At 41.2% G+C, this 23,196-nt stretch overlaps 1 protein-coding gene across 2 annotated transcripts in view; it reads right to left on the minus strand.

Moving 5' to 3' along the window:
- Window positions 1-11,540: 11,540 nt before the first annotated feature.
- btf3l4 (basic transcription factor 3-like 4) overlaps window positions 11,541-23,196 on the minus strand; it is a 34,496-nt gene continuing 22,840 nt past the window's right edge. For both annotated transcript variants that reach the window (XM_073063007.1, XM_073063008.1), the window contains exon 6: window positions 11,541-11,932. In XM_073063007.1, the coding sequence (XP_072919108.1) occupies window positions 11,886-11,932 (47 nt within the window). In that variant the 3' untranslated portion in view covers window positions 11,541-11,885. The remainder of the gene's footprint in view (window positions 11,933-23,196) is intronic.

Consider the following 23,196-nt stretch of genomic DNA (forward strand, 5'->3'; position numbering starts at 1 on the left):
TCCTCTACAGCCAGGATGTCCTTCCTTAACCCTGGAGACCAAAACTGTACACAATACTCCAGGTGTGGTCTCACCAGGGCTCTGTACAAATGCAAGAGAATTTCCTTGCTCTTGTACTCAATTCCCTTCGTAATAAAGGCCATCATTCCATTAGCCTTCTTCACTGCCTGCTGCACTTGCTCATTCACCTTCAGTGACTGATGAACAAGGACTCCGAGATCTCTTTGTATTACTTCCTTACCCAACTCTATACCGTTCAGATAATAATCTGCCTTCCTGTTCTTTCTCCCAAAGTGGATAACCTCACACTTATTCACATTAAATGCCATCTGCCAAGTATCTGCCCACTCACCCAGCCTATCCAAGTCACCCTGAATTCTCCTAACATCCTCATCACATGTCACACTGCCACCCAGCTTAGTATCATCAGCAAATTTGCTGATGTTATTTTCTATGCCTTCATCCAAATCGTTAACGTAAATGGTAAACAGCTTTGATTTTACCCACCAATCTTCTATGTGGGACCTTATCAAATGCCTTCTGAAAGTCGAGGTACACTACATCCACTGGATCTCCCCCGTCTAACTTCCTGGTTACATCCTCGAAAAACTCCAACAGATTAGTCAAGCATGATTTACCCTTGGTAAATCCATGCTGGCTCGGCCCAGTCCTATCACTGCTATCTAGATATGCCACTATTTCATCCTTAATAATGGACTCTAGCATCTTCCCCACCACCGATGTCAGGCTGACAGGTCGATAGTTCTCTGTTATGAAGTAAATAATTACTCAAACTTATTAAATAATACAATACAAAAGGACCCCATAACAAACAGAGATGATAGCATGATCTATTTTGATTTAAAGATACATTTAACAACTTCTCTAATATCCTAGATGTCAGTGAAGATAAATTCATTGTTAAAGGAAAGACAATTGACAAACAAAGCCACAGTGAGAACTGTTGGTAAAGAATTTAGTATAGTGTGTCCTTAAGCATGACATCAGAAAACAAAAAAGACTGCAACAAATATCAGGAACAATATTCAGTTAATAACTATCAAGATTGTGAAACCCATGGGAAGAAATGAAAAAGTAATAAAAAGCCAAAGCAAGAATGTGAAAACATTTGCAATGCCATTGCATTGAATTTTAAAACATTCTATGAATGTATAAAAGGTTAGCAGTTAGCAAGGAGAAAAAATTTAACCATAAAGACAGAAGATAAGTTGAAATATAAAATGACTATTTAGCAAACATGTTTTCAAGGAAGGCAGATGATGGGTTACACCAATGAATGCGAAGTTATGAAAAGGATACCTATTTAAAATACAAACACGAGGAAATCTGCAGATGCTGGAAATTCAAGCAACACACACAAAATGCTGTTGGAACGCAGCAGGCCAGGCAGCATCTATAGGAAGAAGTACAGTCGACCGTACTTCTTCCTACAGATGCTGCCTGGCCTGCTGCGTTCCACGAGAATTTTGTGAGTGTTGCTCCTATTTAAAATATTAAGCGATTGAGAATGCCAAAATTAACATACTATTGCAATTCATGGCCAGGATTACCACAGAGCAAGTTTCCAGCACGAGTGATGTAGTAAAGTGAAAGAGATTATGAAAATTTGAAAGAGGTGGATTTTCTTGCTGAAATATATTTTTAATCACTAGTTTCAGGAACATTCATAAAATCCCAGGAAGATCATCACATAACTTGATCAGACATGACAAATAAAACAAAGGGAATTAAAATATTTGGTGTTTGGAGGGGGGGGGGGGGTTGTTGAAAAGAGCTTTATATGACTTCCCCCCCCCCCAAAGTCACAATGCTCAAAATTGTTGGTTTTCAAAATGAATGACAGGAAATCAATGAATCACTAGATTGTTATGGGGCAGTAACCTGATTACTCCTATTCATAAACTCATTGACTCTCAAATGAGTCAGCATGTCCAGTTGAGTCAGGAAATAAGTAGCTTGATTCTAGGTTTTACATTCCAATGTGAGAACCCTAACCATATATAACCAAGATCAAAAATTCATTGAAAAACTGCAGATGCTGGGAACCTGGAGCAACACACAAAATCCTGGAGGAACACGGTGGGTCAGGCATTCACTGGAAAAGAATTTGATTAACATGAAGGGCTGGAAAGATTATACCAATCTGAAGTGCTGCTGCAGCTATTTTTACAGAACAAGTTAATTTGAAATGGAGGAAAAACACTGGAACTTTTTTAGCTGTGTTATGATACCAGCCCCCTCCTTTGTGAGAATTGCAAGAGCCCTAGAAAAGGGGGGTCAATGACCCGAGAGAGAGAGAGCAAGAGAGAGAGAGACAGGCTGAATGGACACAGGAAATGGAAAGACAGCAACGTGCTGGATACCGCATTCCACTGGGACAAAAGCTGGGGACTGTGGAATTGTTCTCAGGAGACACCTGGGAACTGCAGACGTGCCAACTCGCAGGGACATTGTAAAGCCCTCGGGCAAAGTGGGCTGGTTGAGAGAGAGAGAGGTTGCATCACCTGCAACCTGATTGACACCTGAGATCCCGTGAGGCAGTATAAAGAAGGGTCTGAAAGAGGACGACCCTCAGACGCACCAAGGAGACACCAAGAAGCACGATAACGCTTCCCGTGGGAACGGGAAGCCATTTTGAAATAAGCCACGTGCGTTAAATTCCGAATGCGGGGTTTGTGGCTGGAACCAACGGAAGATCGCTTTATTTAACACCAGGGAAGCCAAATCCCCTGAGGCTGAGGATTTGATTCATAAAGACAACGGCAAGTGTTATCTTTTCCTAACAATCTCTCTCTCTCTCCAACACGTGAAACCAAAAAGGGAAAAGCCTGCAGACTTCAGAGTGACTCTTTATATTTCCAATTGGACTCAGTATTATATACCCTAGACAACGAAAGAGCTTATTTCTGATTGATTATGGTTACACCGGTGTTTTAGATTGAGTTTTGACGATTTGAATGTTTTGTATTAACCATACGTTTGTGCCCTTATTGAATAAAACGTTTGAAAATAGTAGCATCCGACTCAGCTGATCCATCTATCTTTGCTGGTAAGTTACCTGGTTACGGGGTTTTCGTAACAGCTGGTTAAATTGGCAAACTCGTAATCTGATAACTATCTTTATATTTAATTAATTTTCATATAATAAAAATTTCAATGCACAGAAAATTGTGATTTCATAGATTTCTATCCCTTATAATTGAACATTTACAGTATTATACTGTGAACTACAAAATCTATTCTATTACATGGGATTTGCCTAAATAGCTTATTACTCTAAGATTCTAAAATGTAATTATTCTTGAAAACTGAATTCCTGAAAGGATTGTACACATTACTAAATAAAAATTGGTAGTGTAATCAATAAACATTGGAAGAACACTTTAATCACTTTTCATGAAAGTTACTGATATGGCTGTAAATCCAGATTTTTTTTTGCACTGCTAAACATTTGAATAAAAGGGTTAATTGAATGTATACAACAATTATTTGACCCACAGCAACTATGGCAGATCATAAAACTTTAAAACTTTTAACCTCACTTTGATTCATAAAATGATTTCTTATAAAATCAGAGTATGGTAGAATATGGAATTCAATTTGAGGAAGAGAAACTTGCAAGATAAACTTGGTTTAAACTTAAATAACGGCAGTTACAGTAGCAAATGGACAGAGTCAGCTGAAGTGGATGAAAGGGTAAATGAGCGTATCAGTAATAGCAGATATTTAAAGAGATATTAAATAAAAATCTATAAAAGTATGTACATGCCTGGAAGGATCTATGAAATTAACTATCATTAAGTAAGAAATTTATGAATAGCAAAGTGGAAGGCAATAAATATTATGCATGTGAGCACTGGAACAAATAATTTAAAATTTTTTAGAAATCCGCAATAGATTGGTTAAAAAAAGAGGGAGTAAATAGTAAATAATAAACTAGTAAATGATGTAGAATTTTTAAGAGTTCCTATAGGTATATTATAAGGAACCAGTTAAAATTAACGCTGGTTCTATAGCGAATGTAACTTGGGCATTAATGTATGATTAGTCTTCACCATAGAAGATATTAATACCATCCCAAAAATATGTTATCAAAGCACTTTGGATAGGGAAGAACTTAAAACAATCTTTTTCATGAATGAAAATAAGTACCAAGTTAGTCAGTCTTATTCCACTGTAATTGCCCTACTTCTTAGGATCTTAAAGGCTGCAGAGATTCTGGATACATTGGTTGCAACCTATCAAACTCTGCTAGATTCCAGAGGGGTCTCAAAGGATTGGAAAAAGCACAAATGAATTGGTATTATTTTTTTTTAAAAACAGAAAGGAAGAACACAGAAGGAGAAAGTGAGCGAACATTGCCATTGGGAAACCACTGTAACTGATTACTGAAGTAATGATAAAAAAAATTTAAATCAAAAGACAATCAAGCAGAGTCTTCATGGTTTTATGAAGGGGAAACAGTGTTTGACAAATTTGTTCGGTGCAACAGACTGGATAAAGGGAAACCACTAAATATAGTGCCTTTAGATTTCCAAATGGTATACTTTAAATTACTACACATAGGATTACTGCACAAAAGTGACTGCATAGAGTTGGGGGTAATGCATTTGTATAATTAGGGGAGTGGTTAACTAACTGAAAATTGAGTTGGGATATTTGATTACCTTCATATCATATCACAGGGATCAGTGCTTGGGCCTCATCTATTTATAATCAATGTTGATGACCTGAATGAATGGACTGTGTGGCGCAGCCAAGTTTGCTGATGTTATGAAATTAAGTGGATTAGCAGGTGTTAGGACACAAAGAGCCTACAGAAGGATATAGGATTAAGTGAGTGTGGAACAATTTGGAAGATAACATGGGAAAACGTCAAATTTTCCAATCTGGAAGGAAGACTGATAAAGCAAATTAATACTTAAATGGAACCAGTCTACAATATTATGCACTTCAAAGGGACTTCAGTGATGCAGTGCACAAAATTTAGAATATGCAAGTTCAGCAAGTAATTAGGAAGTACAATGAATCCATTTGGCCTCAATTGCAGGGCGTGCACAGTATAACAGTTCAATGAAACTACACTTCAAATACATAATACAAGTTTAGTCACTACATTTAAGGAAGTTTGTATTATAAACAGAATAGTGAGTTCCATTCAGTTAAATCCTGGGATTAAGGGATTGACAGAAATAAAAATTACAATTTTAGGCCTCTATGCATTGTAGACGAGAGCTGATTATTGAAATATGAAAGATTCTGAAAGGGTTTTCAGGGTAAGTGCCGAGGATACTTCATTACATGGGATAATCAACCATTACAAGACAGTTTCACAAGGGGTGCACATTTCAGGATGAGATGAGGGCAGATTTATTCTCTGAAGTTGTGCCTCTTTGGAATTGTCCATCCAAAGGAGCTATGCAAAAAGTGTCAATGAAAATTTCAAGGTGGAGACTGATAGATATTTAAATTACTAGAGAGTCAAGAGGATTGGGGAGAAAGGAGATCAGGTAAGACATGCTGAGTGAAGGTTGGATCGTCTACAATATCACTGATAGACAGGACAGGCATGATTGGATATTTGGTCTCCTCTTGCTTCAGTTCCTGTGTTTTTATAACTGAACTACTGGCACACAAGTCTTATCGTTTGCATTTTTGGTCAACAAGCACAAAGGCAATACTCATTCACACACCTCTGATTATCTACTCAATTGTTTCCTTGCAAGAACCAATGTAAGATTTATAATTTTAGATTTGCAAATTACATTTCAATATCAGCGAATTTCAAGCTACATCAGTATGTAGAGATTATTTCCCTGCTACTTAAAGATTTGTTTTAGTGACTACTTCTGGACTACATAGGCACTTTATCAATATAGTCTTTGTACAGATTTAATTGAACATTGCATTTCTTGTATTGCATTAATCTTTCACTATCACTCAGGAGTATAAACATGCTTTTAGCATAAATGGTTAGAATACTTCAGAAGATGTTGCCTGAAATGCTGAGAATTTACAGCACTTTCTGTTCTTAGTTCTGCAGTTATTTAATTTTGTTGTTAGATTAGAAATATGACATCATGCAATTCCTGCAGAACTTTAGAAATCAGTATTTGAATATGAAGGTCACACTTCAAGCAATGCAAGGAAACAATAGTTTGTCATACCAAAGACCAATTTATGATTCTGTTTATGCTGACCAAAATTAATTTTAGTTAACCCTACTTTACCTCCTGTACAGTTTTGCAGATTCATATGCTGCTCTGCCTTCAATTTTCTTTGCTACCTTTTAAAAACTCACAGATTTGAGAGACCTGATTGCTCCTGCACAAAACTATGCTGACTCCTAATCAGTCCATTATGCAAAAGAAACAGAGTCTTTGAGCTCTCACACAGGAACCGGCCTATCAGCCCACCCAGTCCATACTAAACCATTAATTTGCCTGGTCCCATCCACTTGCACCCAGATCACAGCCCTCCACACACCTCCCATCATGTAGCTATCCAAGTTTCCCTTAAAATTTGAAATGGAACCTACATCCACCACTTGCACTGGCAACCTGTTCCACATTCTTACCACCCTGAGTGAAGTTGTTCCCCCTCATGTTCCCCTTAAGCATTTCACCTTCCACCCATAACCTCTAATTCTAGGGTCACCCAGCCTCAGTGAAAAGCCTGCTTGCTTTTACATCTTTACCCCTCATAATATGGTACACTTGTATCAAATCTCCACTCATTCTTCAATGTTCTGGGAAATAAAGTTCTACCTATTCAATCTTTCCTTAGAACTCAGCTCCTCTAGACCTGGCAACATTCTTGTAAAATTTTCTGTACTCTTTCAACCTTTTCCTGCAGGCAGGTGGCCAAAACTGCACACAATACTCCAAATTAAGCCACATCAATATCTTATATTTTAACATAGCATTCCAATTCCTGTACTCAATTCTTTGATTTACAAAGGCCAATGTGCCAGATTTCTTTATGACCCTATCTTCCTGTGACTCCACCTTCAAGGAACTACAGATATGTAATCCCCATCCCTCTGCTCTACTGCTCACCAATTCTGGTTTACCTTCCAAAGTGCAACACCTCACACGTGCCTGCATTAAATTGCATCTGGCATTATTCAGAAACCAAGGTTCCCTGAACCTGTTAATCCTTGTCTTTATTCCAAAAGGAACATAAAAACTCTGTACTCTCAAAATTTCACTTTTGAAGGTTTCCCACTTACCAAGTACACCTTGGCTGGGAAACAACTTGTCCCAATCCACACTTGACAGATCTTTTCTGATACTATCATATTGGCCTTTCTCCAATTTAGAATCTCAACCCGAGGGCCAGACCTACCCTCTCCATAATTACCGTGAATCTAATGACATTATGATCACGAGATGTAAAGTGCTCTCCTACACAAACTTCTATCACTTACCCTGTCTCATTCCATAAAACCTAGTATCGCCCCCTCTCTAGTTGGGACCTCTATGTACTGATAAAGAAAACTTTCTTGAACACATTTGACAAACACTGTAACAGTATGGAGTCCCAGTCAATATGTGGAAAGTTAAAATCACCTATTATAACAACATTGTTTCTTGCAATTTTCTCCAATCTCTCTACAAATTTGCTCCTCTAAATCCTGTGGACTGTTGGGGTTCAATAATATAATCCCAGTAATGTGGTCATCCCTTTCTTATTCCTCAGTTTCATGCATACTGCCTCAGTAGACGAGCTCTCCCGTCTGAGCACCGTGGTGACATTTTCCAACAAGAAATGCCACCCCTTTAATTCTTCCTGCTCTTTCACGTCTGAAGTAATGGTAGCATGATAACATTGAGCTGCCAGTTTTGCCCCTCCTGCAACCAATTCTCACTAATAGCTGCATTGTCATAATTCCATTCACTGACTCATGCCCCAAGCTTGCCTGCCTTTCCTACAATACTCCTTGTACTGAAGTAGACACAATTGAAAATATTAGTTTCACCATGCTCAATCTTTCGATTCCTGACTCTATGCAGGCTTACTCTTTCCCCACAACCACTCCGCTATCTGCTCTGGCTCCCATCCCCCTACAACTCCAGTTTAACTCTCCACCCATGTCCCCGTGCTGCACAGAATCTCCTGTTTGTTCCCTTAACCAATAGAATCACTATGACCACAGCTCACCTCTTTTTCCCCCTTCCTTCAGCCTGAGGCTGTGACCTTCCTTTACTGATCACCTTCCCCAATAGTATCCAAAGCAGTATACCTGTTATTGAAAGAAATGGCTATGGGGTATTCTGCACTTGCTGCCTATCCCCTTTCCCCTCCTGACGGTCACAGAGTTACCCGCATCCTGCATCTTGGTTGTAACTACCTCCCTGTATGCCCCGTTGATCAATCCCTCAATCTCCATGATGATCATCCAGCTTCAGCTCCAAATCCTTAACACGGTCTGAAAGCTGCAGCTGGACAAACTTCTTGTAGGTGTAATCATCAGGGACACTGGAAGTCTCCCTGCCTTCTAACGTATCAAAAGAGGAGCATTTCACTATCCTGCTTGGCATCCTCACTGCTCTAAACCTGCGATAACAAAGAAAAATTAAAGATAAAAACCCACAGCCTCTGCCACTCATTGGTCTCGAGCCAATGCCTGAACTCCCCACTCTTACAATAGCCGCTCTGCCTAAGCCTAGCTTCATTCTATTGGACCTTGTCAGGTGCCTAATTATGCATACTCCCAACATCTCCTTGGGAACTGTCACAGGCAGAATGTCCTAATATTCCCATTCACTTCTTCTGAAATCTCTCTCCCGTTTTGTAATTCAGTGTCTCCTCAGGAAATGTGTTTCGCGTAATGCTCCAGATCACTTTTGAAATCTCCCGCTACAAAATCTAGCATCTCCTCCAGAACTCTGGTGCGCAGAATCTTCTTTAACTTTGCTATCAGTGCTCATTGGCCAGTGGTTTTCAAGCTGATCTCTACTATGCTTTTTGAAAATAGGGAGAGTGGGAAAAAAAAGGAAAGCTGAAGGAGACTTTCCTTCAGCCTCCTGTATATCATCCATGGCTGTTAAAGATACAATATCTGTCAGGGCCTTAATCTTGTCCATTACTTCTCAATCAAGTCCAAGGGCTTTATTGACTCTAAAAGTCACATTTCTTAATACTTCCTCCTCCCTATACAGACATGCTCCAGAACATACCTGCTTTAACTCTCCAGGTTCCATATCCTTCTCCCTGCTGTCTACTGATGAGATGTACTAACATACCGTAGGACCTTGCTTGCATCCGGTGGCTCTCAACAGATTACGTTATTAATTTCCAAAGGGAAATACTTTTTCCTTACACTATTGCTTTCAATATACTTATGAAAAGTTTATTAGATATGGTTATAACAAATCTTTAACAGGTAGGCAAAACAAATGTAATGCTCTGCTCTGTTTGACAGAAACCTAGGTAATCCTTAGGCAAGGCATAGAAAGTTAGTCCTATTATGATAAGCGCATTGGCATTGTTGAGACAAGGTCAGCATGGCCCAGATGGGCCATGATCTTCTGTGACATAAAGACCAATTTTTTAAAAAGCTTTTTTAAGGGCATGTTAAACCATGATCCTTCATCTTCATCTTGGAAGGAAATCCCACTCTGATGGAATTCACAGCAAGTTTCTTAACCTGGCCCACGTTTAATCCTTAGACAAAATTATTAAAGCAAATTAACTATCAGTCTTCTTCCATTTGTGAAACTTTTTAGGCTTTCAAATGTGCTGTCGAAACAATTGCACTTTAAAGTTAATTAAAAGTAGTCCTTCTGAGACTGGAAGAAGATGTAAAAGGCACTATGTAAGAAATGCGAAGCAAATTAAGGATTTTATTTAGGTAATACTAATTGTTCCCAACAATGCCAATGCGCTTATCATAATAGGACTAACTTTCTATGCCTTGCCTAAGGATTACCTAGGTTTCTGTCAAACAATGAAATTACAATACTATTTTCTAATTGTTAATGCAGGCTATATACAGGTAAATTGGTTTATTATTGTCACATGTACCAAGGTGGAAATAACTATATCTACTGAAACACTGAATTATTAGGATGAGATAGTTTCTGTTCATCTGTTGTAATTAATATAAAAACAAATATGCACTGTGTATTTAAAAACTTACCTGTACTTAGACGAACTTGAATAGAAAGGAACATTGCTCAAGGAAAGCCAAAGCTCATTCCAGTGATATGAAGAAGCCAAATTACAAACACTGTTGTGACATCCTACCCAATGAAGGTGTAACATTCAGCAACAATTTTACAAAAGCTCATGTTATCAAATTAACCTGCACATTTTAGAAATTGTTTGTCACACATACTTCAGAACTAAAGGCCTATTTTCAACCTAAACCAATATTTACAACATATATAACAGTTTCTGCAATTTATCTAGAAGCCTAATTTAACTTCTAAATACGATATTAAAAAAAGACAAATCTGGTGGCTTGTGCAATTTACTATGCTTCGATTATAATACATGATATGTAATTCACATTAGTATTAGTTACCAATTGGTTAGAAAAAGTAATCAACCTGTTCAAAAGACATTAGAGCAGCCCTTCAGATATTACTTAATATGCATTTTACTCATGTACAACTGACTTGCAAAGCAGAACTCAGCTTGTGCAGAAATACAGAATTATGGATTAGAGATCCATAGGCTATACAATACCCATGTGATTCATATTTAATATATATTTAAGTAAACTGTGCAAAGTGTAAAGAAAATACAGGATAATATTAAAAATGAACTGGAATTAGATAATTAGTATTAAATGACTGAACATAATAGTGGATCAATTAAAATAGAAAAGTCTCCATTTGAAAGGCACTTGTGCTTTGTTATTTCATTTGACCAATAATTGCAGCTGCCTTGTCTCACTGCTCGACTATAGAACCAACACTAGAATACTACATTTACAGAACCATTAAAGAATATGCACACCCTTTACCAGAAATTTAAATGCACTACTTGGAACTGATAATGATCACCTTCGATCACAATCATTCTAAATAGATAGATCTCAAGTTGAGCAATACAGTTAATTGGCCTGTTTCACTCATCTAGAACATTAAAGGCACCACGCCTGACTCAATTTCCAAGATGTTACGTGTACTGTTAACTGAGATCTTTCTTAGAAACAATGTCCTTAAAGAATTAACCACTTTGAACTCATCAAAAATGGAAGATATTTTAGGATTCACCCAATGGAACTAGCGAGTTATTGACTAAACAAAACGTAAAAACTTCAGTGGAGTCATATACCTAGGCAGAGACTCAGATAAAATGCCAACAGTATAAGTTGACCTTGTACACATTCATCAATCTGAAAATTGACAGAATGACAGAACTGTTTTATCATTCTTGGGAATCAGCAGGAAAATGTGTTTTAGAGAATAACAAAAATTAAAAACACCAAGTTAATGATGAAAATAAACCCAAAGTAATTATAACAGCATATCATGTTCAAACAAAATGAAATTATTCACACAATATACAAGTTAATCAATCTATTTTATTTGCATGTCATGAGGGAAAACCTTAAATAAGACCTTCACGAGCTTGCTCACCCCAATTCATTAGCGATCTATTTAGATTGCTTAGATGGAATCTCAGTCTTACAAATTTCAGACCAAAGGATTTTGTTTTAAGTGCAAAATGCAAACAAGTGATTTCAACCAATTGAAAGATGCTGATTATTCAGCATCATTAAAATACAAAATGCCTTAGTTCACTGTATTTGCAAACTTGTGATTTTTCACTTTTAATATAGTAAAACTTTGGAATAAGTTTCCTCGTTGGTACAGTCTTTATCCCAGTCTATAATCTGCCAGCAGCTTTTAGTTGGCTTCATTCTTTGATGCTTCATCAAAATTTTCAACGAGATCTATAAAAACACACACAAGACAATTATTAAGGCTTTTTAAATCTGATTTGAAAATAAAGTATATTAATACTCATTTCAAGTAGCTCCAACACTACCTATTTATAAGAGTAGAATGGTATAACATTCAGCTCATGTCCCAATGTCTAAGAGCTCCTTCTTTTACCTACTCAAGATTTGGACACATATGCATTCAATATCACAACTGCCATGACAACACTTGGCAACTGTAGCATTTCTTATTGAAAATATGTAGCACAAGATCATGAAATTCTAGAGAAGCCTTAAGTGATAAAGCATCTATGGTGTGGATAGCTAGTAAGAAAAAGTAAGAAGGCTTTACAATTCTACCGCCAGGACTTAAGAACTCTTTAAAAGCTATTATTAATGCTTTTTGAGATAGTGATTTAGATGCACATCATATTTTTTACTGAGTTAAGTATTGTATGTAATTAGTTTTGCTACAACAAGTGTATGGGACATTGGAAAAAAAGTTGAATTTCCCCATGGGGATGAATAAAGTATCCATCTATCTATCTATCTATCTAGAAAGCAGGGTAGCAACACTCCTCTGAAAAGTGGCAATGGAAAATTAGTTAGATGCAGTGTGCATGGTGGAGAGTTCTACATAGCTGAAGAAACATGAGCTCCTTAAAACAGACTATTCCACCCATCAGTTTGAAGGTTGCTGAAGGACACTTGGAAATAAGACCCAGATTGACCCAAACATAAACACCAAGCAGCAGTACACACGGTGACCAATTAACTCTGCACAACCACCAAGAATCTAGTCCTTTATCCAAGAGTGATTATAGGACAACAGATCTTTAAAAAAAAGTGTTCTAATGACCAATGGATGCAATTTTGGTTGACTGCATTGATCTTTTTTTAAAAAGTGCTTGTACTTAGTGGGGGTACCTCTCCACCAACTGAACAAGCCAGGAGAACTTGCCTTTGACAGCTACACGAAGTTACAACAGACTTACCATTATATTTTCTCAAACACATGCACATTAATCAAAGGCCAAGTATAGACAAGATACCATTCTCAGATTTAACTATACCTTGGGAGAAAGCAAGCCTAACCATAAGATCCCTACAATAGTCTGTAAACCCAAATAATCTTCAGAATTTAAGACTAATCAAAATGCCCATATTCTAAAATGGAAAATTTGAGTTTAGATGTATAGGCACTTGCTGTGCATGCCAGGTATTAGCTTTAATGCCAGAGATTAGGTTATACTTTCAAAAGAAGCTTACATCAACATTTATTAACAGTTGTGCTCTTTTTAAGATGTCAATGTCCTTTTATCAAATCACAGTTTTGAAAAGTCTATCACATCACAACACTGGAATAAAGTATGTTACTTCTTTCTGGAAACAGAAGCTAAATCCTCATTCCAAGTAAGCTGAATTATGAATCCCTAAATTCAGATGGCCTCTGGCAAATGCAGATACAAACTTATCAAAAGCAGAATTTTCTGTTGCTCAATTTTATAAACTTTATGATAAAGACATTGTTGATTATGAACATTCAACTCATAACTGCTTGCAACTATTCTATCCATTCTTTGGGCTATGTGTTCGCAAAACATTTTGTTTTGCTGCAGCAAATTACAACAATCTTCTCTCCAAGGCATTTTGTATCATATTTACATTGAGATAGAGGTACTCTGCCTGCTATAGGATTCATGACAAGTTATTCACATCCTTCGATAGCTTAAAAATGCCTTTGGAGTTCTACGGATGGCACACTTTCCAAGATATCATGCCAAGTAGGAAGCAATAATACTAAGGATGCAACTTATAGAGTGAAGATGATGAGGTTACTGGGCATAGATGGTAAACCAATCCTCAAACTTGCAGGCAAAATCGACGTTAGTGTTCAAAATCGATGTTAGTGTGCAAAAAATGTTATCAGAGCAAAGATGAGGTGTAAGCATCTGGTCAGATGGTCCAAGAAGAATGTGCCCCCAAATTTTATGAAGATACAGAAATAAACAAGATCATTAATGTCAAAAAAATTTCCAGGAGCTGAAACAAATTATTAAGTTGGTGACTCTCTTAAACAGTATTAACATGGACTAGAGAGCACTTTTTCCAAAGAAGTTTTCCCTCACATGTTCATCTTGAGAACTGAGAAATCTGCATCAGGCTGAATGACAAAATTCACTATACACTTTTTCTGAATCTACCACTTATAGAACCCAAGGGCTCAAAAGGAAAAAAAAATCAATGCCAGTCTTCCAGTCTTATGATGAACTAATGAAAGAAAGCTTGGATGATAACACTTTCATTAAAAATTGCATGATGTTCTCTCCCCATTTATTGAATGTATTCTCTGAGGATAACATCAACAACCCAAGTTTTAACTTATCAGTTATGAGCCTTTATCATCTTGTTAACAGTATTATATGTCTGACAATATTCCAGCTTTGGCATCCTAACACCTTATGGCTGTTATCAGCCATGGACCAGCACATTTAAAAATCACCATCTGGAATGAGAAAAGTCATTTTGAAGTCAAGTAACAAATACACCATTCAGAAAATATGGAATAGGTATAATGCTAAATTGCCATACATTAGATCAATGCTTCTTGGGCTGATGCAACCAGGCAACAATCAGTAATTGGTTTATTATTGCCACATGCATTGAAAGAATAAAAGCTTTCGTTTGTACACATTCCATTAGTAAATGGAGGTTGTGTGGCGACCCACTTCCTAGCGCACTCGAACCGGCTCACAAATAGCCAGCGCGTCGGCATAAAGGCCAGTCCCAAAAGGGCGCCAAGTCTGCTTCACCAGCAAGGGGAAAAGCCTGCGCGGAACTGTGAATACGTGCCCCCTACAGCATCCGCGCCCGGGGAGGACGGGATCAGGAAGGCTTTAAAGCGAGGCCGTAAAGTTCGAATAAAATCTTTTTGTAACTGCAGTTTACCGACTCCGTGTCGTTATTTCAGCGCTGCGTGTAGCACAGCACACCGCTACAATTGGTGACCCCGACGGCCCAAACGATATTTGGGCCGAAGATGACCGACGCCGCATCTGTTCATGCAGTTTCATTGAAACTGCCAAGCTTTTGGACGCTGCGACCTCACCTATGGTTCCAGCAAGCAGAAGCCCAATTCCATGTTCGGCAGATAACCTCGGAGGACACACGTTACTACTACGTGATGAACTCCCTCGACCAGGACACAGCGGCCCAGGTTGAGGAGTTCATACAGTCTCCCCCAGCGGACAGCAAGTACACGGAATTCAAAGCCCTGCTCATAAGGACTTGGGCCTCTCACGGCGCGAGCGGACTGCCCGCTTACTGCACCTAGATGGTTTGGGAGACAGACCTCCATCGGCTTTAATGAATGAGATGTTGTCTCTGGCCGGAGGACACAAGCCCTGCCTCATGTTTGAGCAGGCATTCCTGGAGCAGCTGCCCGAGGACATACTCCTGCTGCTGTCCGATGCGGATTTCAGCGACCCCTGGAAGGTGGCAGCCCGGGCGGACTTGCTGTGGAACGCCAAGAAGGAGAGTGGGGCGTCTGTCGCACAGATCACCAGGCCACGCTCCCAGCAGCAAACCAGACCAAGCCTGGCCACAGAGCCCACTAACCCCAGAGGCAGAGGTGAGGAGACCAATGAACAATGGTGCTTCTACCACCAGCAGTGGGGCGCAGAAGCCCGCCGCTGTCGCCCACCCTGCAAGTTCCCGGGAAACGCCAGGGCCAGCCGCCGCTGATGGCTACGGCGGCTGGCCATCGGGATAGCCTCCTGTAGGTGTGGGACAAGCAGTCGGGACGCCGTTTTTTGGTTGACACAGGTGCCGAGATCAGCGTCTTACCTCCATCGAGTTACGACACCCGCAACAGGGCACCAGGTCCCACCCTGAGGGCCACGAACGGCAGCACAGTAAGGACCTATGACACCCGTACGGTGCAGCTACAGTTCGGCTCCAGCCGGTTCACGTGGGACTTCACACTGGTAGCCGTAGCCCAACCGCTTCTGGGAGCGGATTTTTTGTGGTCTCACAGCCTGCTGGTCGACCTGCCAAGGCAGAGACTGGTCCACGCCGAGACCTTTCAGACGTTCTCCCTGGGTGCAGCCCAGTTGCCAGCCCCACACCTCGACTCCATCACGCTGTCCGACAACGACTTCACCAGAGTCCTGGCGAATTTCCCATCGGTTCTGGCACCGCAGTTCACGGCAGCCATGCCCAGACACGGCGTACAGCACCACATCCCAACCCAGGGACCACCCCTCCACGCCCGCGCACGAAGGCTCCCCCGGACAAGCTCCGACTGGCGAAGGAGGAGTTCAAGAGGATGGAGGAATTGGGGATCATACGGCGGTCCGACAGCCCATGGGCCTCCCCCCTGCACATGGTGCCCAAAGCGACAGGGGGCTGGAGACCATGTGGCGACTACCACAGGCTGAACGAGGCTACAACACCAGACCGCTACCCTGTGCTGCACATTCAGGACTTTGCAGCAAACCTGCACGGCGCACGGATCTTCTCCAAGTTAGACCTCGTCCGGGGATACCATCAAATCCCGATGCATCCAGACGACGTCCCTAAAACGGCACTCATCACCCTGTTCGGCCTTTTCGAGGTCCTCCGCATGCCGTTCGGCCTGAAGAATGCCGCACAGACGTTTCAGCAGTTAATGGACGCAACCTGGACTTCGCTTTCATCTATTTGGACGACATCCTCATAGCCAGCAGCAGTCGTCAGGAGCATCTGTCCCACCTCCGTCAACTCTACGCCCGACTGAGTGAATACGGCCTGACAATCAACCTGGCCAAATGCCAGTTCGGGCTCGACACCATCGACTTCCTGGGCCACAGGATCACTACAGACGGGGCAACCCCTCTGCCCACTAAGGTAGACGCAGTCCGCCATTTCCCCCGACCCACCACAATCAAAGGCCTTCAGGAATTCATGGGTATGGTAAATTTCTACCACCGCTTCCTCCCTTCAGCTGCCCGAATTATGTGCCCCCTGTTCGCCCTGATGTCGGGTCTGGGCAAGGATATTACCTGGGACGAGGAGTCCGCTGCCGCTTTCATTAAAACGAAAGAAGCCTTGGCAAATGCCGCGATGCTAGTGCACCCCAGAATGGACGTCCCTACCGCCCTCACAGTGGATGCATCTAACACGGCAGTCAGTGGGGTACTGGAGCAACTCATCGAGGGTCGCTGGCAACCCCTGGCGTTTTTCAGCAAACACCTGCGACTACCCGAGCTCAAATACAGTGCTTTCGACCGGGAACTGTTGGCGCTATACCTGGCAATCCGGCATTTCAGGTACTTCTTAGAAGGTAGGCCCTTCACCACGTTCACGGACCACAAGCCGCTTACCTTTACGTTCACGAAGGTGTCCGATCCCTGGTTGTCCCGCCAGCAGCGCCATCTGTCCTACATCTCTGAATACACGACGGATGTCCGGCACGTCTCAGGTAAGGACAATGTCGTGGCGGACGTGCTCTCTCGCCCTAACATTCATGCCCTTTCCCAAGGGGTAGACTTTGAGGTGCTGGCAGAGGCACAGCAGGCAGACGAGGAGATCCCTAGTTACAGGACTGCAGTCTCCGGTTTGCAGCTCTAGGACCTCCCCGTAGGCCCAGGTGAGAGGACCCTACTCTGTGACGTCACCACTGGCCAGCCCCGTCCCGTCATCCCGGCACCTCGGCGGCGCGTTTTCAACTCCATTCGTAACCTAGCGCACCCCTCCATCAGGACAACCGTCCGGATGGTCTCCAACAGGTTCGTTTGGCACGGACTCCGCAAGCAAGTCAGTGAATGGGCCAAAACTTGCATGCACTGCCAGATGGCCAAGGTGCAGCGGCACACCAAAGCTCTGCCGCAGCAGTTCCACCCCACCCACCGGCGTTTCGACCACATTCACATGGATATCGTGGGCCCCCTGCCAGTGTCGCGCAGAGCACGGCACCTCCTCACTATCGTGGACCGGTTCACCAGATGGCCAGAGGCGATCCCGCTCACCGACACCACCTCCGAATCTTGCGCCCGGGCACTGATCGCCACCTGGGTATCCCGCTTTGGTGTACCGGCCCACATTACCTCCAACAGAGGCGCCCAGTTCACCTCCGGCCTGTGGTCCGCTATGGCCAGCCTTTTGGGGACACAGCTGCACCACACAACTGCCTACCACCCACAGTCGAATGGCCTGGTGGAGCGTTGCCACCGTCACCTGAAGTCGGCTCTCATGGCCCGCCTGAAAGGGCCTAACTGGGTGGACGAACTTCCCTGGGTCCTGCTCGGAATCCGCACGGCGCCCAAAGACGATCTGCACACCTCGTCAGCCGAGTTGGTGTACGGCGCACCCCTGGTCGTCCCTGGGGAGTGCATACCAGCCCCAAGGGGGCACGAGGAAGAAACCGCAGCAGTCCTGGGCAGACTACGCGAGAGGCTCAGCGACCTGGCCCCCATACCCACTTCGCAGCATGGGCAGAACCCGACTTGCGTACCCAAAGACCTGCAGAACTGTAGGTTTGTGTTTGTACGAAGGGGCGGGCATCAGCCACCGCTGCAACGGCCCTACGAGGGGCCGTTTACGGTGATCAGGAACAACGGGTCCATGTTCGTGCTGGACGTTGGGGGGAGAGAGGAGGTTTTCACGGTGGACCGACTCAAACCGGCCCATGTGGACGTGGCGCAACCGGTTGAGTTTCCAGCACCGCGGCAGACCTCCAAAACAGGGTCCGGCCCAGACTGTGGACATTGGGGGGTGTATCGCCGGTTCTGGGGGTGGGGGTTATGTGGCGACCCACTTCCTAGCGCACTCGAACCGGCTCACAAATAGCCAGCGTGCCGGCATAAAGGCCAGTCCCAAAAGGGCGCCAAGTCTGCTTCACCAGCAAGGGGAAAAGCCCGCGCGGAACTGTGAATACGTGCCCCCTACAGCATCCACGCCCGGGGAGGGCAGGATCAGGAAGGCTTTAAAGCGAGGCCGCGAAGTTCGAATAAAATCTTTTTGTAACTGCAGTTTACCGACTCCGTGTCATTATTTCAGCGCTGCGTGTAGCACACCGCTACAGTAGTATAAAAGAAAACAATGGAATGAATAATATGGTGTTACAGTGAAAGTGTCGTTTGGTACACAAATTTAAGTGCAAGAACCATGACAAGGTTAACAATGTTCATCTTGATCACACAAAACGTTCACTCAAGGTCAGTAATACACATTTCTCATGCTTTTATATCTTCTTGCCAAATGCGAGGGACAAAAGAGATAATGAGTTGGTGATTGTGAGCTGATTTCTCAAGACAGCAGAAAGCATAGGAAGAGGTCATGGAGGGGAAGTTGTTTTTTTTTGTAATACAATAGTCTGGACAGCTTTCACTATTTCATAATTTTTTGCTGTTTGGGTAGTGAGGTTGCCATATCAAGTTGTGATGCATTCAGATAGGATGATTTCTATAGTGCATCTGTAAAAATTAGTGAGAATCATTAGACATTGATAAATTTCCTTAGCCTTCTGAGGAAGTAAAGGAGCTGACATGCTTTATTGACCACAGCATCCACGTGACTGAACCAGGAGAAATTCTTAGCGATATTTGCACCTAGAAGCTTAAAGTTCTCAACCATCCCCACATCAGCATAATTGATGCAGATAGTGGTGTGTGTTAAGCCCGCCTTCCAGAAGTCAATGATCAACTCTTGTTTTGGTGTCACTGAGGTAACATCTGTCTGGGGTAAATACAGAAAGAGTACTGGGCTTTGATTAAATGGATCTGAGCAGCATGGAAGAATTATTGGAATCTCGAGACCTTACAAACAAGGATTTGTTAGAACTTTAATGTAGCCGTACAAGAAAAGGAAGATGACATAGCATGAGTTGTACAAAAATAGCTCATATAAAGAGTTTTAGACAACAAACCAATGTGGAGTGTAAAGACCATAAAATATTGGAGCAGAATTATGTCAATTGGCATATTGAGTTTGCATTAGGGGTGGCCAGATAAAAGAAAGTTTTGTGCTTTGTATTAAACAGCTTTAAGAGATGGAGGGCAAACAAGATTTCCATCTTTAATTCTCATCAGCTACCCAGGAATGGTGACAGTAATAATCCTGTGAATGGAACAAACTCGAATCAAACTCAGATTTATCACTAACATCATCAGGAAGGATTCCTGGCCACCAATTTGACATCCAATGGAACCAGTGTAACTTTTCAAAAACAAACATCTTTTTTTCACAGGAAAAGACCACAACCCCATGAGCCTGTTCTACCATTCAAGAAAATCACAATGCTCTGATTATAATTACACTTTATTGCCTTGTCATGAAAAAAATTTCACTAATTTGCTAATCCAGAATTTGCCTCAATGAAGGTTCTGCATTCTTCACTTGAAGAAAAATTTGTAAGACTCACAACCTTCAAAAATATTCACCTCATTTCTCTAATGGCAAGACTTACTTTTAACAGTAATCTTATAGTTCTAGGTTCTCTAGTAAGTAGTAACATCTGCACTACATCCACCCTGTCAAGATCCCTCATGCTTTTATTAATTTGCTCAAGACCTAACTGCTTAGACACTCTAAAGTTAAACAACATATTACAAACATTTGAATGGAAAATGGGAACATTACCTTGAATCATTCTGAAATTAATAACATATTCCAGAATTACTATTCTCGACTCTATACTTCTGAATCTCTAAATGATAGTATTTCTGTCGAGCATTCTTTAAATAGTTTAAACAGTCCTATGCTTTCTCCTGATCTTAAAGCAAAATTGAATGAACCACTATCTCTAGAGAAAATATCCTCAGCTATTTCTGTTCAGCAGCCAGGTAAATCTCCTGGACCTGATGGGTTCTCCGCAGAATTTTATAAATCATTTTCCTCACTGCTTTCACCTCAACTAACGCTAGTTTTAACTGACTCTTTTAAATATGGTAAATTGCCAGCATCATTTAATGAGGCATATACCATTCTTTTAGCGAAAAAGGCGAAGATCCAATTGAGTGTTCCTCGTACAGACCGATTTCTTTGCTAAATGTTGATGTTAAAATTTTGGCTGAAGTTTTGGTCCGTAGATTGGAGAACATTCTACCCTTAATTATTTCTGAAGACCCCCTCCTACTTTCAAATCTCTTAATATCTTTTATTTCAGTTAGTCCTGACGAAGGATCTCGGCCTGAAACGTCGACATTGTTTCTTCCTATAGATGCTGCCTGGCCTGATGCGTTCCACCAGCATTTTGTGCGTGTTGCGTTTAATAAAAATCTTCTCCCTTTTTTTAAATATACAGCCTCTACTTACTATCTTATACTCACCTTCAGCTGGAATTCCTGAATGTGTCATTTATCTAGATGCGGAGAAAGCGTTTGATCATGTGGAGTGGAATTATCTTTTTGCGGTTTTAGAAAAATTTGATTTTGGACGAAGCTTTATTACGTGGATTAAATTGTTATATTCACACCCCACTGCTTCTGCCTTGACTAACTCTCAGCGATCCCAACCTTTCAATCTTAAACGTGGCACCTGGCAAAGGTGCCCTTTAAGTCCCTTACTTTTCGATTTGGCCACAGAGCCACTGGCAATTGTGTTTTGAAGTTGTGCTGAATTGATGGGAATTTGGAGGGGGGGGGAGGTGCTGAGCACAAAGTATCTCTTTTACTTTTGATCTTTTACTTTTTATATCAAACCCGTCTACTTCCTTCTCCCCAATGATTTCACTCCTTAACAAATTTAGCCAGCTTTCCGGATACAAACTTAATTTACTTAAGAGCGAACTCTTTCCAATAAATAGAGAAGCACAATTATTAGAATTTTGTAACCTTCCTTTTAAAGTAGTAAATCAATTTACTTACCTTGGCATTACAGTAACAAGAAATTATAAGTGTGTTTTTGGAGAAAATTTCACTAATCTTTTAAATCATACAAAACAGAGTTTAGCACAGTGGTCATCCTTGTCCATGTCTCTGATAGGTCAAATTAATGTTGTTAAAATGTATATCCTTCCTAAATTTTTATACTTATTTCAATCTTTACCAATTTTTTATTCCTAAAGCTTTTTTTGATTCATTAGATTCTATTATTTTGTCCAATCTATGGAAGGGCAAATGTCCCAGACTAAATAAAGCTCATCTTCAAAAACCTGAAAGGGTAGGTGGTATGGCCTTGCCCAATTTTCATTTATATTACTGGGCAGCCAACATACGTTGCCTTATCTTTTGGTCTTACTTTTATAATCAGTCTGGCTGCCCAATATGGGTGGCAATGGAGTTGAGCTCTAATAAGAATCTGTCCATCTCCACACTTCTTGGATCCGCACTTCTTTGCCGTTTGCCTAAATCAATTGTTAATCCAGTTATCAGACACACTGGAGAATATGGGCTCAGTTCAGAAAATATAACGGGCTTCATGGTTTTTCTCTCTCTAGTGCTACTCTACATAATCATCTTTTTCAGCCTTTTATGCAGGATTTAACATTTCTAAACTGGCACAGAAAGGGCATTAGGTGCTTTGAAAATCTTTTCAGAGACAAGCGCTTTGCAACTTTTGAACAATTGTCTGTAAAGTTTGGCCTACCTAACACTCATTTCTTTAGATATCTCCAAATTAGACATTTTATCAACCCTTTAATACCAAACTTTCCTGAGGTACCCATTAAAAATATCGTGGATTTGTTTCTTCGTATGAATCCATTGGGTAAAGGTTTAATTTCTACTATTTGAGACATGTTAATGATGTTGAGGCTAGCCCCCTTTCACAAAATTAAAACTGCCTGGGAGCACGATTTAAATTTTTCGTTATCCGACGAGGTTTGGGTTTCAATTCTCAAGTCAGTTAATTCAACTTATCTATGTGCTCGCCACTGCCTTTTACAGTTCAGGGTGGTACACAGGGCTCATATGTCTAAAACTAATTTATCGCTGTTCTATCCTGATATTAGTCCCTGTTGCGATAAGTGTAAAGGGATGCACGGCTTCTCTTATTCATATGTATTGGGCTTGTCCTAGCTTGGAGAAATTCTGGAGAGATTTTTTTTCAAACTTTATCTCATATACTTAATTGCTATTTGGAACCTAACCCTCTGATTGCTCTTTTCGGTACTTCGGGAGAAGTTGACATGTATTTGACTCCGACTAAGCGTTGTACATTGTCTTTCGCCTCTCTTTTGGCCAGACGTGCAATCCTTCTTAGGTGGAGAGATGCTGCCCCACCCACTCATGCTCAATGGCTGAGAGATATTATGTCCTGCTTAGTCCTTGAAAAGATTAATTATTCACTTCTTAATT

This window comes from Hemitrygon akajei, chromosome 12, assembly GCF_048418815.1.
Source record: "Hemitrygon akajei chromosome 12, sHemAka1.3, whole genome shotgun sequence".
Lineage (NCBI taxonomy): Eukaryota > Metazoa > Chordata > Chondrichthyes > Myliobatiformes > Dasyatidae > Hemitrygon > Hemitrygon akajei.